The sequence below is a fragment of the Mesocricetus auratus genome, unplaced genomic scaffold (assembly GCF_017639785.1).
Source record: "Mesocricetus auratus isolate SY011 unplaced genomic scaffold, BCM_Maur_2.0 Super-Scaffold_100006, whole genome shotgun sequence".
Taxonomy (NCBI): Eukaryota; Metazoa; Chordata; class Mammalia; order Rodentia; family Cricetidae; genus Mesocricetus; species Mesocricetus auratus.
Window position 1 is genome coordinate 76,843,830 of NW_024429190.1, and position 13,912 is coordinate 76,857,741.

Genomic DNA, 13,912 nt, shown 5'->3' on the forward strand with positions numbered 1-13,912 from the left:
ATAAATACATCCTTCTTAAACAGCACAAATGTAGTGCACACCCATTGCTTCGTTTCTGCCCAAAGGGAAGTGATAGTGCATTCAGTTACTATTTAAGATGAATCATGAACTAAATGGTTGTATATAGCCTGGCATTTATAAACACTTAGAGCATTACAGTGCTTTCTGTATTCTCCTGTGAGTTTGTAAGCAACTTGAGTTAAAATACAATTACTTCATGTGTATGGAGATACAGGCAAAATCATGTTCAGAAAATGAATGTTATTTACGTTATAATCACGTTTTTTGGAAGTTGATTTGTCCAATCACAATACTATTGTCCAAACACATATAATTTTAACTTGTGTTGCTTGTAAATGAGTGGTGTTTTGGAGTCCCCACCAAGCAATGCTGGGGATGGAAGACAGACAGAATGAGTGCTTCAAGTTAGGACTTTGTAGACTGCTTGGGGATAAGGGAATAATGAAGGCCAACTTGGGATAAGTACTGTACCCAGTGTTGTATGGAGCCTTGGGTGCTCGGGAAAAGAAGGCTGACTTTAGAGCCAACCTGGGAAGCAGAGAATGACTTAATCTATGTGAAATTGAGTATTTCCTTGATGATCCTGAGTGCTCAGCACGCTTGTAAAAAACACCAGAGTTGAATTAATAAAATAGAGTAGGAGAAGGACCTTCAGAATCACATGTACCTGCATCTGTAACCTACATATGCTTCTCTGCTAGGCACGGGGCCTGAGAGAGGCCACCTGGCGCCTTCTGGCTGTAGAAGAAAAGATTCTGTTGAAGACAATCCTTGAAGTGCATGCAAGTCTTCTGGCTTGATGCCTGGATACAGATGATGATGTCTGTAATTGCTGGTCTATTCTGAGGCCAAGGCCATTGTGGCAGGGCACTCATCCTGGGATATTGTCCTCATTTTTCCCAAGTCTTTATTTTCTCTTCCTTTCCTCATCCTGACCACATGATTGTACTCACTGCTAATTGCTATGAATCTTAGCTCTTAGATTTAACATTCTCTCTGAGAGGTTTTTTATTTTTTATTTTTATGTTTTTGCACTAGGAAGCTGGTGACAGACAGACAGAAATAAGCCTCAGCCAACTTTCCTTGCTCTTAACTAAAATAGTCATCTTTTATTTTGACTTATCCATTTAGGAAGGGTGGATGTTTATTGAAAGTTTGCATTCCTGACGATACCAGGAGTTGTCTGCTAAAAGAGCTGTAGTTAGCAGAGGAATCAGAAAAAAATGTTTTTCCTCTTTGCTAAGCATATGATCTGGTAACCAGATGGGACAGGAACTCTGCCATAGCCAATAACAGAAACCTGGAGCAACAATTAGGAAGTTTGATTCGTCTGTTTCATCCAAAAACAAGAACTGTTTTATTTTTATGGTTTTTAGAGTAATTAGTAGCACACCTCATTTCTTTTTGAGGAATTATTCATTTGTGTTGTTTAATTGGGAAGATGGCATGTTTTGGCTTTATGCATGCATAGTTCATTCTGAAAATGTTTGTGGAGAACTTTTGTCTCATCCATGTTGACCTTACGCTCCAGGGATCTGAGACAGCCTAAGTCCCATGGGGTTGATGGTGTTTATGCTGAACATCACAAATTTGAAAATCCAAAATTTGAAATGTTTTAGTGGCAACATGATTCCACAGTAGAAACTTCTGTACCATGAAACTCTGTTAAGCACAAAATTATTTAAAATACTATATAAAATGAACCTCAGCTTATGCATGTAGATGTACTGAGACATTGGTGAACTCTATGTTTAACCTTAGGACCCATTGTTAAAATATCTCATTATGTTTGCAAATATCCTCAAATCAAAAAAAAATACCTGAAATCAGAACCATTCTGGTTCACAAATTTCAGACAAGGAATTCTCAACCTGTATGGACTTGAAGTACCTAGAGCCGAGACTGGTTCAGTCCTGCCTCTGAGCCACCATCGGACACTTACTGACATCTCCCTGTCTCTATCTGCCCTGGGCAGTGTTTGTGTGGGTTGAGAACACTGGTCTTCAAAGCACATGCAGCATATAGTGTCTATTCAAATGCGACCCCAAGAAGTTTGGAGGTAAACAACACGAGGATTAGATATGTAAAGAAGTGAAGAAACTAGGTTGACTTTCAAACTCCAATGATAGGAAGGTACCTGGGACCAGTAGATAAGATCAAGGGTACAGGGAATCAAAGGAGATTCAAAGAAAAACTGATTTCACTCATTTTAAATTTGTCGGGTTTGTAACCAGTTATAGGTTAAAGTGATTCATACTTGTAGCCCTTTTAATCAGAAGTGGGTTGGTGGGGTGTTAAGGTAAGACCACAAGTTTGAGGTCAGCCAGGGTTTAAAAGCAAGACCCTGTCTCAAAAAGAGGAGGAGGGGCATGTGATATCCGTGTTGAAAGAGTCAAATAGGCTGTTGCAATGTAGGGCCGGTGGGGATAGCCCAACCTGAGATAGAAATCTAGGAAGTGTTGACATCTGTGGAATCATGTCAGGTCCAACAGAGAACATGTAGCAAGTAAAATGAACACAGAGCTGAGAACAGAGATCAGAGAACCACTGTGTTGTGGGAAGGGTCAGAGAAGACATGGGGCTTCTGAGAGGCCAGAATCCTGAGAATGAAGACCAGGAAGAGAGTGAAGCAGGAAGAAAACCAAATGAAGATGACCAAGATTTAGCAACCCAGAAAGTGTTGGTAACTGTAGGAAAATTCAAATTTCATAGAGTGACAGGGCCAGTTGTCAAATGGCAGTGGGTGAAGAAGCAGATAGGAGATGGCAATGGAGTGCCTTACACCAAGGTAGAAATCAAGGGGGAAAGTGGGCAGTTACTGGATCCAGTCCAGGTTTACTTATGTTTAGGAAGGGTGGTGTTTGAATATATTTGTCTGATCACATTTTCTCCATAGGTAGCTGCCCCTTACTCCTAGGAATATAAATCCCAAGTGAAGAGGGGGAGGGTGTCTCAAAGTGCAGTTGACGCACCTTCCTCACATGGGATGAGTTCATTTGCGTGATTTGCTTTTTCAGTTGAGTAAAGTGTTCACTCCTGGGAGAAGGCTTTATGGGGCTGTCAGTGTCCTTCCAAGAGTAAGCTGAGCATACCAGTGTTACCCAGATGAGCAAGAACAGTATTGCTGGCATGTGAATCTTCACTGGGACTCTAAAATGACAATCCCTGGGGCTCTTTGCAGGCTTCATACACAGAAAATATTGTTGTTAATAATCTCCTAATTAATGTGTCTTTGGGGCATGCACGAACTTGATTCTTATTAATTTTAATGTTTGAAATATCTCTGGTTCCCCCAAAGATGATTTTAAATCCGATAGTGATTATTATTAATTATTATTATTATAGTATTTTTTATCATCAGCTATTTCTCTCAGGAAGTTCATTCTTATGCTTGTACTTACCACAGGGATCTAGAGAAAGTGTGTCCACTCTATTCTAGAACAGCAGATGAAGGTCTGCTCCTACTGACAATCTTTACAATCCTTTGCGTGACCAGTTCCACAACAGAAAACTAGCATTTCCACACAGGGATCATACAACTCGTGGGAGTGTCTACATGCTTTATCTCTTTACATGGCTTGTTGCCAAGTGTATGTGTGTCTTGCGATAAAGATGAAATCCTCACTGAAATGTCAGAGGTCTTTATTTTTTCTTTTTGTTCTATTTTCTCACCCAACTTATTTAGTCTCAGTGTTCTGAACCTCCCTCCCCTTAGTGTGATAAGACAGACTAAGGTTGTAGAGTAGGAAACAGAGGGTTTCTTTCCCACATTCTTTTCAGCAATTATCCACACTAAGGAGTAGTGTTTAAGAGACTGAGCCCACGTGACTTCACTGTTTACTAGCTTGGGCATCTGTAAAACAGCAGTGGAGTTGGCTCCTGCCTCCTGGGTGCTGTGATGTCAGAGGAGAGGATGTAGATAAATGCCTGGCAAAGAAGTCATGCTGTTTTGCTCACATTTTCAGTCTTTAAATCATGAGAAAATGAGGACTTGTGAGTAAAGGGGAAGATCACTGACACTTGGGGACAAGCAAAGGTTTTACGGAGAATGATCAGGACATGGGCTCACTTCCATTCTGACTTGAACAAGTTATTGAATCTCTCTGAGCCCATTCCCCACACATGACTAGGGGATGTAGTAGTTGTTCTACATAATCTTATGGAAATGAAAGAATATATGTCATGGATTTAGTATATGATATGTAATAATGTAAGTTGCTTTCTATGGACAATTTTATTTTAACATAAAGATAAGCCTGAGTGCTCAAGGAACTCAAAGTAACACATGTCCAAGGTAGACCAGTGTTCCCTGTAGCATCTCCTGGAACAGTCAGGAAAGACATTCTGAGACGAGAACTTGAAGACGTGTTTTTATTCTAATTTTGAATAGAACTCCACCCCGAGAGTATGGCTCACCATTGTTGTGCATGTGGGAGTTGAGTGGGAACAGCTTTCCATGGGTTTCTCCTGGATTTTGAGAGAAAGGTTCTGTTGTACATTTATTAAGATGTATCTAATGTCTAGAGTAGAGTCTAAGACACAAAGTTTACTCTTAAATATTGACACTTCATGTTTAAGTGACCCAGCAGTGCCTTGAAGGACTGTTTTCTGATTCTTGATAGGATGACATCAAAGCATTAAACTTAACATTTGTTTTTTGAAAAAGAACAAACATTTGTTTTTTGAAGCCCCCAGAAAAAGAGGCCATATTCTTTACTCATGAGTAGTTGCAAACCTTGTTTTGAAAGCATTTGAATACCTCCAAAGGGATCTCACCAATGGGTTAAAAGTTTGCTTAGTAGCATCTTATAGAAAAAGTGGAGTTGATGGTTTAACGGCCCTTTGAACAAATGGAGAGTGTTTTTCTCATATTTAAAAACTGGCTGGAGGAAAGTGTGCTGGGGTTAGTTTCAATATTTCACCCCCATCTTCTCTGTTACTCATTCAGCCTGTGCCCAGTAATTGTAGCTTAGTACAGAGTCAGAGCTGACTCTTACAAAGACTGGTATAATATCAGGTTTCAAGAAAGAAATAGTTTTCCATTGACAGCATTAATAAAAATGTTATATAAACAGGTAAAGCAGTCTGCAATAAATTTAACCCAAGAGGAGAAGGATCTCCACAATGAAAACCATAAAACAATGATAGCACCTGTTCATGGATTCAAAAATTTAATATGAAAATGTCCATGCTGTCAAAGCAATCCACAGATTCAATGCAACAACTCAGTTTCTTCACAGAACTGAAAAGAAGCCAATTCTAACATTTATATAGAACTGCCACAGGCAACATCAAAATCTTGTATCTTAAACAAAGGAAAAGGTTTAAAATACCCGAATTCAGAATAAGCCCACGGTAATCAAAAGAGATTGGCTGGCAAAACTGGATATTCAAGTATGCAGAAGAATGAAACCAAATCTTTACATCTCACCAGCTACAAAAGGATCATAGATTGAAGACTTATATGTGGTACTCTAAATAGTGAGACTACAAGAAGAAAATGTAGGGAAACACTTAAGGACATGGAAATGGAAGTATTTTTTCTATTCAAGATGTTAAAGCACAGAGAGCAAAACCAGAAGATAGAAAAGTGTGGTTGCATCAAACTATAAAGATTTTATGTAGAAAAGAAACAACAGAGTGAGAAGACAAGAGTTCAAAATGGGAGAAAATATTTGCAAACTACTCAGTTGAAAAAGGGATACACACATACATACACTCAGAAAACAGCATTACAAAGTAACTAGATTTTAATAGGATATACACATATAAATATAGCTCTAAAAAAGGACTAAATGACCAATAGGTATATGTAAAAAAGCTCAATATCATTAATCATCAGGAAAATGCAAAGCAAAACCATAATCACTTCACTCCAGTAAGAACACTTGTATCAAAAGTCCAGAAAAGTGCTGACCAAAATGGAAGGAAAGTGTAGCCCTTGCACAGGCTGCTGTGGATGTAATTTAGTATGGATGCTATGATAATCCAGGGGTTTCTCAAAAAATTAAAGATAAGACCACCATACGGTATATGTGTGTGTATGTCTGTGTGTGTGTGTGTGTGTGTGTATCCAACAGAAGTTAGAATATTAGAAGAAACATAACACACCCATGTTTATTGCAGTACCTTATACCATAGTGAAACCGCCAATGTCCATCAATTAGTTAATAAGAAAAATGTGGTACATGCCGAAAGGAATACTGTTTAACCATAAAACCTGAAATCCCGCTCTTTACAAAAAGATGAATGGAACTGGAAGTAATTATGTTAAGTCAAACAAGACAACACAGGAAGTTCAATATTATATGATATTATTTGTGTAAAAAACCCAAAACTGTTGATCTCTTAGAAGTCAACAGTACAATAGTGGATACCGGAAGCTGAAAAGACTTGGGAAGAGCTAGCAATAGAGAGGTTAGTGAACCATATTGAGTTATAGCTGGATAGGAGCAAGATGTATAGTATGCTATGGAGTGTAGGTGACAGTCTGTTAGAAAAAAAATGGAATCAGACAGGTGGTGGTAGTGTATGCCTTAATCCCAGTACTCAGAATGAAGAGGCAGGCCCACCTTAGAGTTCAAGGCCAGCCTGGTCTACAGAATGAGTTTCTTCTCAGGCAGAGTTGCACAGAGAAACCCTGTCTCAATAAGTAAATAAATAAATAAATAAACAGACAGACAGAAAGAAAGAGAAAAAGGAAAACAGAAAAAAGGAAAAAACACAGAATAAAGGATTTAATGTTCTCATTCTAAATGAATGACAAGTGTTTGATGGAATGCACACATTTTACCTAAATATTCAATAGTTATGTGCATATATTAAAACATGGCATGGTGGCCCATAAATATGCATACTTTTACATTTCTGTATTAGTTTAATACTAATTTTTAAAAATCCAGTGATGACGGTAAACCCAATCCTCGTTCTCCACTCCATTAGTTATTATTGGTAATTCTTGATCCCATGAGAGTTGTAATTCATTGCTTCTCGTGGGCAACAGTAGTTATCACTGCTCCCTACGCATGTTGCCTTTCTTTTGATAGCTGTGCCTGATTCTTCTCCACTTCCAACTCATTAGAAAAGGCAAAAGAAGGAAGGAGTTGTTGGACAAGTCTACCTAGAACTCTTCTTACAAAGAAAACCATATATCCACAGGAGCTTCTCACCTCTTTGCAGGCTGTAGAATAGGATGTGGCCACCTTGCTCAAGGAAAATGGGAGAAGTGTTTATTTCCTGGCTTCTAATGTAGAAATGCCAAGAGCAAACAGGAGCGTGAATGGTTGCTGAATTATTGAACAGTGCTTGCCTCACTATTATCCAGGGACTGCTTGTTCTGAACTCAAGAAAGGAAGCTGCATCACCCTGTTGTGGGCTGCCATGCCCACTGCCCCCTGAAAATGCCACTTCCTAACTCTGTTTTCCTAAAATCAGTATGTGAACTCCATTTGTGCTGGATGTGGTACAAGGTATAGAACTGTTTTGTGTATTGCCACGATTTCCACCCAGGCTAATACTCTCTTTAAGAGTAAGATGTTTTTATTGCTTTGCAATGTGATGATTCTGCATTATGAGTCCATAAATAAATACATTATATAACAGATGGGAGCAGAGCCCATCTGTTGTTGTTATCAAATCCCTGACTTAATGACTGCTGAATTTTACCCCGCTCTTCTTGGGACTTACACAATTTTAACAGATAGCATCGACTTTTCTTCCCCTTTCATAAACTCATGTGCGAATACCCAAGGAAGGGGTGGCGGAGGGAAACCCTGTTCACTCTATGCAGCGAATTTGTTTGTATACTGATGCGAAATAGCAAACATCAGATACTTAACGACCATTCCAACTTGTGCCCTTTATGAGTTTGAAAAGACAGCGATGAATGGGGAGACAATAAGAATCTCCTTTTTACTGTGATTTCTTCTTTTTCCAGGTATCTTTGGACAGAAACTGGAAGACACTGTCCGATACGAGAAAAGGTATGGGAACCGGCTGGCGCCCATGCTGGTGGAGCAGTGTGTGGACTTCATCCGACAGTGGGGGCTGAAGGAAGAGGGCCTCTTCCGGCTGCCTGGCCAGGCCAACCTTGTCAAGGAGCTTCAGGATGCATTCGACTGTGGCGAGAAGCCCTCCTTTGACAGGTATATGGGACACGTGACGGCTTCACTGAGCATCCCTCAAGAGATGTTCGGACTGGGCAAAGGGATACCATGGCTGAGGTCTAATGACTGACGTGGCAAGCAGAGAGTAGAGTATTAAATTTGACTGCACGGTTCTGGATTAATTTTACCAAGTAACAAAGGAAACATTGCGGCACTTTCGGTGTTGTTCCCTGCTGTTCACTTTGCCTCATTTTAAGGCATTATTACTCATGCTTTACCCTGGTACTAGAATTCAAACTATATTAACCTTTTGTCTTGGGAAGATTAATCTGTTGTATGTCTTTTAAAATGTCTTTTTTTTCTTTCAGTTAAGGGATTTTTTAATTCATTTAAAAACATGTATTTTTCATTTTACGTACCAACCCCAGTTCCCCCTCCCTTCCCTTCTCCACCCCACAATTCCCTCCCCTTCCAACCCCATCCATTCCTCAGAGGGGGTAATGCCTTCCTTGGGGAGTCAAGGAAGTCTGGCAAACCAAGTTGAGGGAGGACCAAGCCCCTCCCCCCCATCAAGGCTGAGCAAGGTATCCCACCACAGGGAATGGGCTCCAAAAAGTCCAGCTAATGTACCTGGGATAGGTCCTGGTGTCACTGCCAGGGTCCCCTGCAACTGATCAAGACATATAACTGTCTCCCACATTCACAGGATCTAGTTCATTCTCATACAGGTTCCCCAGCTGTCTGTCCATAGTCCATGAGCACCCACTAGCTCAGGTCAGCTGTCTCTGTGGTTTTCTCCATCATGTTCTAGACGTGGCCTTGTTCATATGATCCCTCCTCCCTCTCTTCAACTGAAATCCAGGAGGTCAGTCCAGTGCTTGGCTGTGGGTCACTGCATCTGCTTCTGTCAGTTACGAGAATGTAGGTTCTATGATGACAATAGAGTAGTCACTAACCTGATTACAGGGGAAGGCTCATTCAGACACCTTCGCCATTATTGCTAGGAGTCTTAACTGGGATCATCCTTGTAGATTGCTGAGAATTTCTCTAGTTAGGTTTCTCCCTAACTCCATAATGGCTCCTTCTATAAAGATATCTCTTTTATTGCTCTCATTCTCCCCCTTTCTCCCTCCCCCAAGTCAGCCTTCTTGATCCTCCCTTTTACTCCCTCTAAGTTAACCCAGGAGATCTTAACTATTTTCCCTTACTGGGACCCTCCATGTGTGTCCCTCTTAGGGTCCTGTTTTTTACCTACCTTCTCTGGGCTTGTGAGTTGTAGTCTGGTTACCCTTTGCTTTATGTCTAATATCCACTTATGAGTGAATACATACTGTGTCTTTCTGGGTCTGGGTTGCCTCACTCAGGATCTTTTTTTTTCCCTATTTCCATCCATTTGCCTGCAAATTTCAAGATGTCATTGTTTTTTACCATTGAGTAATAGTCCATTGTGTAAATGTACCACATTTTCTTTATCCATTCTTCGGTTGATGGGCATTTAGGTTGTTTCCAGGTTCTGGCTATTACAAATAATGCTGCTATGAATATAGCTGAGCAAGTGTTCTTGTGGCATGATTAAGCATCCTTTGGGTATATTGCTGGGTCTTGAGGTAGATTGATTCCCAATTTTCTGAGACACTGCCATACTCTGATTTTCAGAGTGGCTGTACACGTTTAAAAAGTTATCAGTAGATATAGAAATGTTGCCAATGTAATAATTTCAATAATAATATTTCATTTAAGAATGTTTAGCTTGCCGGGAATTGGTGTTGCACACCTTTAATTCCAGTACTCGGAAGACTGATACAAGGATACTTCTGTGAGTTTGAGGCAGCCTTGACTACAGAGAGAGTTTCAGGACAGGCTCCAAAGCCATAGAGAATCTCTGTCTCAAAAACCAAAACAAAAGGTATAATAATAATGTATAGCACTGCCTTAGTCTGGAATGTATTCAATATATTCAGAAAGTCAGAAGGAGAAATATAGTACTGTGAAATATGAAAAATAGTAAAACTTCCAGACAAGAAATTATTAAGTATCATTAAGAATCTTTTACTGTTGATATTTTGTGAATGATCCCCATCCTTCACTTTAAAATTTAACTGAAAAATAATGTTTTATCTTAATATCATTTGCATTATATGGCAAAAACCTTTATGTTCTGAAAGCTGAATCATGCTCCTTTATTCCAATATAGCTGAAGGCATAATTTCTCACTAGTATCTTCTACAATCACCCCAAAGCCTCACACTAATGCAACTAGACACAGCTCCAGAGAGCAGACAAACAAGAAGACATTAAAGCCTGTGGAGAAGGGAGGGATACTGAGACTGTATTCTCAAGACTATAAGACATGCTCACTGCATCATTCAATACCCTTTATTGTCCTACCAGCAAAGATGTGAATAATGATCATGTGCTGACAGCACCTATTGGATATAAACTCTAATATCAACAACAGCACACTGTGGTATAGTCCTCCTAGAACATTTAAAATTACTAACGTCTTTAAAACAATTGTTTAAATATTTATTTTTATATGTATATGCATGTGTGTCTGTGTAAGAGAATATACACATGTGACTTGGGTACATATGAAATCCAAAAGAGCATGTAAGATCCCCTGTAGCTGGAGTTACAGGCAGTTATGAGCCACCCATCTTGGGTGCTGGAAACCAAAGTCTGGTGCTCTGCAAAAGCAGGATATGCTCTTAAGTTTCTTCTTTATGTAGTGCGAATATAAAAACACAGAGACTATTATTGGGGTTCAAGCTTCAACCTGAAGGTCAGAAAAACAAAGCAGTTAGCCACTAACTCTTGCCTCTACCTCAGACTGAAAGGGTGATCCAGCTTGCTCCACAAAACCTCAGACTGCAATCCTAGACTGATGCCTCTCCTCAATGAGGTTGGAGACTGAATCTTCATGAGACCCTTTTGTTTTTTTTTCTTTTATACCTCCCTCGTGCTTGGATTAAAGGCATGGAATCTCAAACGGTGAGATTACCTTTGTGTGAGCTACTTCTCTTTAGGACTGGATCAATTTTATGTATCTCAATGTGGCCTTGAATTAACAAAGATCCATCTGCCTGTGTTCTGAGTCCTGGGATTAAAGGTGTTTGCCACCACCCACTGGCTCTATGGCTAGTGAGTATGGCTGCTGGAATTAAAGGTGTGTACCGCTATTGCCTGGCCCTATGACTTGTGGCTAGCTTTGCTTTCTGTACCCTCAGGTAAACTTTAATAAGTCATAAATAATATATCACCACATCTTTAAACAGTTTTAGTCTAGGAAGCAAAATAGATATATGAAGAAAAACTTAACTACAACATTGTTTAATATTGATTTTTATAATAGCAAATCTATTCACACCAATAGATGATTAATGGAATAACATGGCAAGGGGGCATATGCTTGTACACAGACTTGTGTTTGAAAAACTTTCTTGTAATGTATTTAGTGAATAAGAGAATGTGATGAAAGCTGCAGAAACTCACGGTGTGTGAGTCAGGGGTCTCTAAAGGAACAGAATTAATATAATGAATATGTGTTAAGGGGATTTATTAGGCTGCCTTACAGGATGAGGTCTGGGTTGTCCAACAACAGCTGTGTCACACTGGAGAGACCAAGTATCTTGTAACTGTTCAGTCCTTGAGGCTGGATGTCTCAGCAGTCCCAGTCTGACACTGAATGCATGGAGGGTTCCTGAAAAGTGGCTGTATTCAGTCCACACTGGAATCCTGAAAGAAGCTGCTTCTAAGATCAGTGAAGGAAGGCTCCGGCAACCCATAGATGGGTGTACAGGAAAGACTGAAGGCAAGTAGGCAGAAAACAGAGTTTCCTTCTTCTGTCTCATTTAGCTGGACCTCCACCAGAAGTCACTCAGACTTAGGTGTGGTTCTTCCTGCTTCAGACAATCTGACCGAGAAAATCACTCACCGGAGAGCAAGCAGCGTGGGTTTTAGTTGTTTCCAGATTGATTTAAGTTAACAACCAAGATTCGCCATTTGTGTGGGATATTAAATTAAAATTGGTATTAAAAACAATCAATCCTTGGATCAACATCTTTCCCTGTGTGCTTTAATCATGATTTCTTTTAATGGAGTCAATAGGACTTAGTTTTCACCTTGACCAGTCAAGATATATTTGCTAAAAGCTAGAAAGAAATACTGGAAAGTTATTCTTCACCAACAATCTCTGCCCGTTGAAACTCTACTGTGAAGTACTGACATTTGACTCTTAAAGCACATTTTCTAATTCTAATTTTAAAATATTTAACATTTTGACACCATTAAATGTTATAACATTTTAATTAAAATATTATTAAAGTTATATTTAGCTCATATTTTGTACAAGATTTAAAATGTAGAAGAATAAAGGGAGATAGATATTTCAAAATTTAATAACCCAGGAATCTCTTGGTACAGATAGCATACAACTTCAGTAAACACCTAGACTTATAAGTGGGGATCAGCAGGATTTAGATACACACAGTATTGGAACCCTGGTTCTGAAACTTCTCTATAACATGGCATTGTGAACACTGCTTTGTAAATGTGAAGTGTGAGGCTTTATGTTTCTGCGGTTGTGACGCATCCCTACAGCCTCTCTGAAGGAATGAATTTTGTGAGAGAAGACCCTCTCACTGACCTGAAAGAATCTGTATTTGAGGAATTGCTCTCATCAGTTAAAACAGCAAACAAATAGCTGTCATAGTTTCCAAGCATTCTTGTTTTCATCTTGCTCCTTAGGAATGACAACAAGCCAATACATCACATTTTGTATTAAACTCCTCTCCACTTCAAAGCAAAGAAAATAAGGGAGGTGTAAAATCAAATTAGAGCCCTATTGTTGTTTGTGAAGTTATCCAGATGGTGACAGCTGTCAGGGTGCATTTTTAAAGTGCTGGGAGACATGGGGTCAGGAGTTTGGCGGTGTGGGTGTCACTGTCCTACGATTAACTGCTCAGGAGTGACAAACTTGCAACACTGCTCAAGACAGGGAAAAGGCTGTATGCAGCTGATGATAACATACATTCTGTCCAAGGGTCCTGCAAAGAAGCTAGTGTCCCAGGTACCCCCCATCCTCCCTTCTAGCCTCCCCATTCATTCTTATTTTTATAAAAATGTTTTGGCCAAAAAAAACAAAAAACAAACTAATAGACTATACCTCAGCAGATAATTTTTTTATTCTGAAAGTTAGAAGACAGAGCAGAGAGAGAAAATTAAAACCAAATCCTCTGGAGAGCAATAGAGAGCTCTTGGCTTTATTGATCTGAGTTATAACACGTGATCTTCAAAGTGGAGAGCGCTGCAGATGGGAAAGCAGCTCCCAGACATCATTTTGCATGACAGTAATTTGCAAGTATACCTTTAGATTCATTCTCCTCATATAAACATTACGAGGTGCCTAGTGGTCTGTGCTTTAAATAAATCCTCATGTGATTTCCTTCTTAGTGTATAGTCCTAAAACCATAACCTGGGAAGGGCTAGCTAGAACCCAGGCTGCAACAGTGTGAGAATGTACAGCGATGTCTTTGGTCACAAGCAGCATGGTGACGTGCCTCAGTTTGTTTAGAAGTTGGGGAAAATAGCATCATCAGGAACTAGGTCTTCAGTTTCTGTGTGGAATTGACGGGTGACATTCGTGTAGGTGTGCAGTGACAGACTTTAACCAGATTCAGGTTCCACTACCAAAGACAGCACCATTTTTGACAGGTAGTAAAAAGCACACTTAAAAAAGACAAACTTTTACAAATAGATGTTTGGTGTGGTCTGGATCTGCGTGTTCC

At 39.6% G+C, this 13,912-nt stretch overlaps 1 protein-coding gene across 7 annotated transcripts in view; it reads left to right on the forward strand.

Moving 5' to 3' along the window:
* Arhgap24 (Rho GTPase activating protein 24) overlaps nucleotides 1–13,912 on the forward strand; it is a 600,446-nt gene that overhangs the window by 568,021 nt on the left and 18,513 nt on the right. For all 7 annotated transcript variants that reach the window (XM_040747531.1, XM_040747530.1, XM_040747529.1 and 4 more), the window contains one exon: nucleotides 7,958–8,165. In XM_040747531.1, the coding sequence (XP_040603465.1) occupies nucleotides 7,958–8,165 (208 nt within the window). The remainder of the gene's footprint in view (nucleotides 1–7,957; nucleotides 8,166–13,912) is intronic.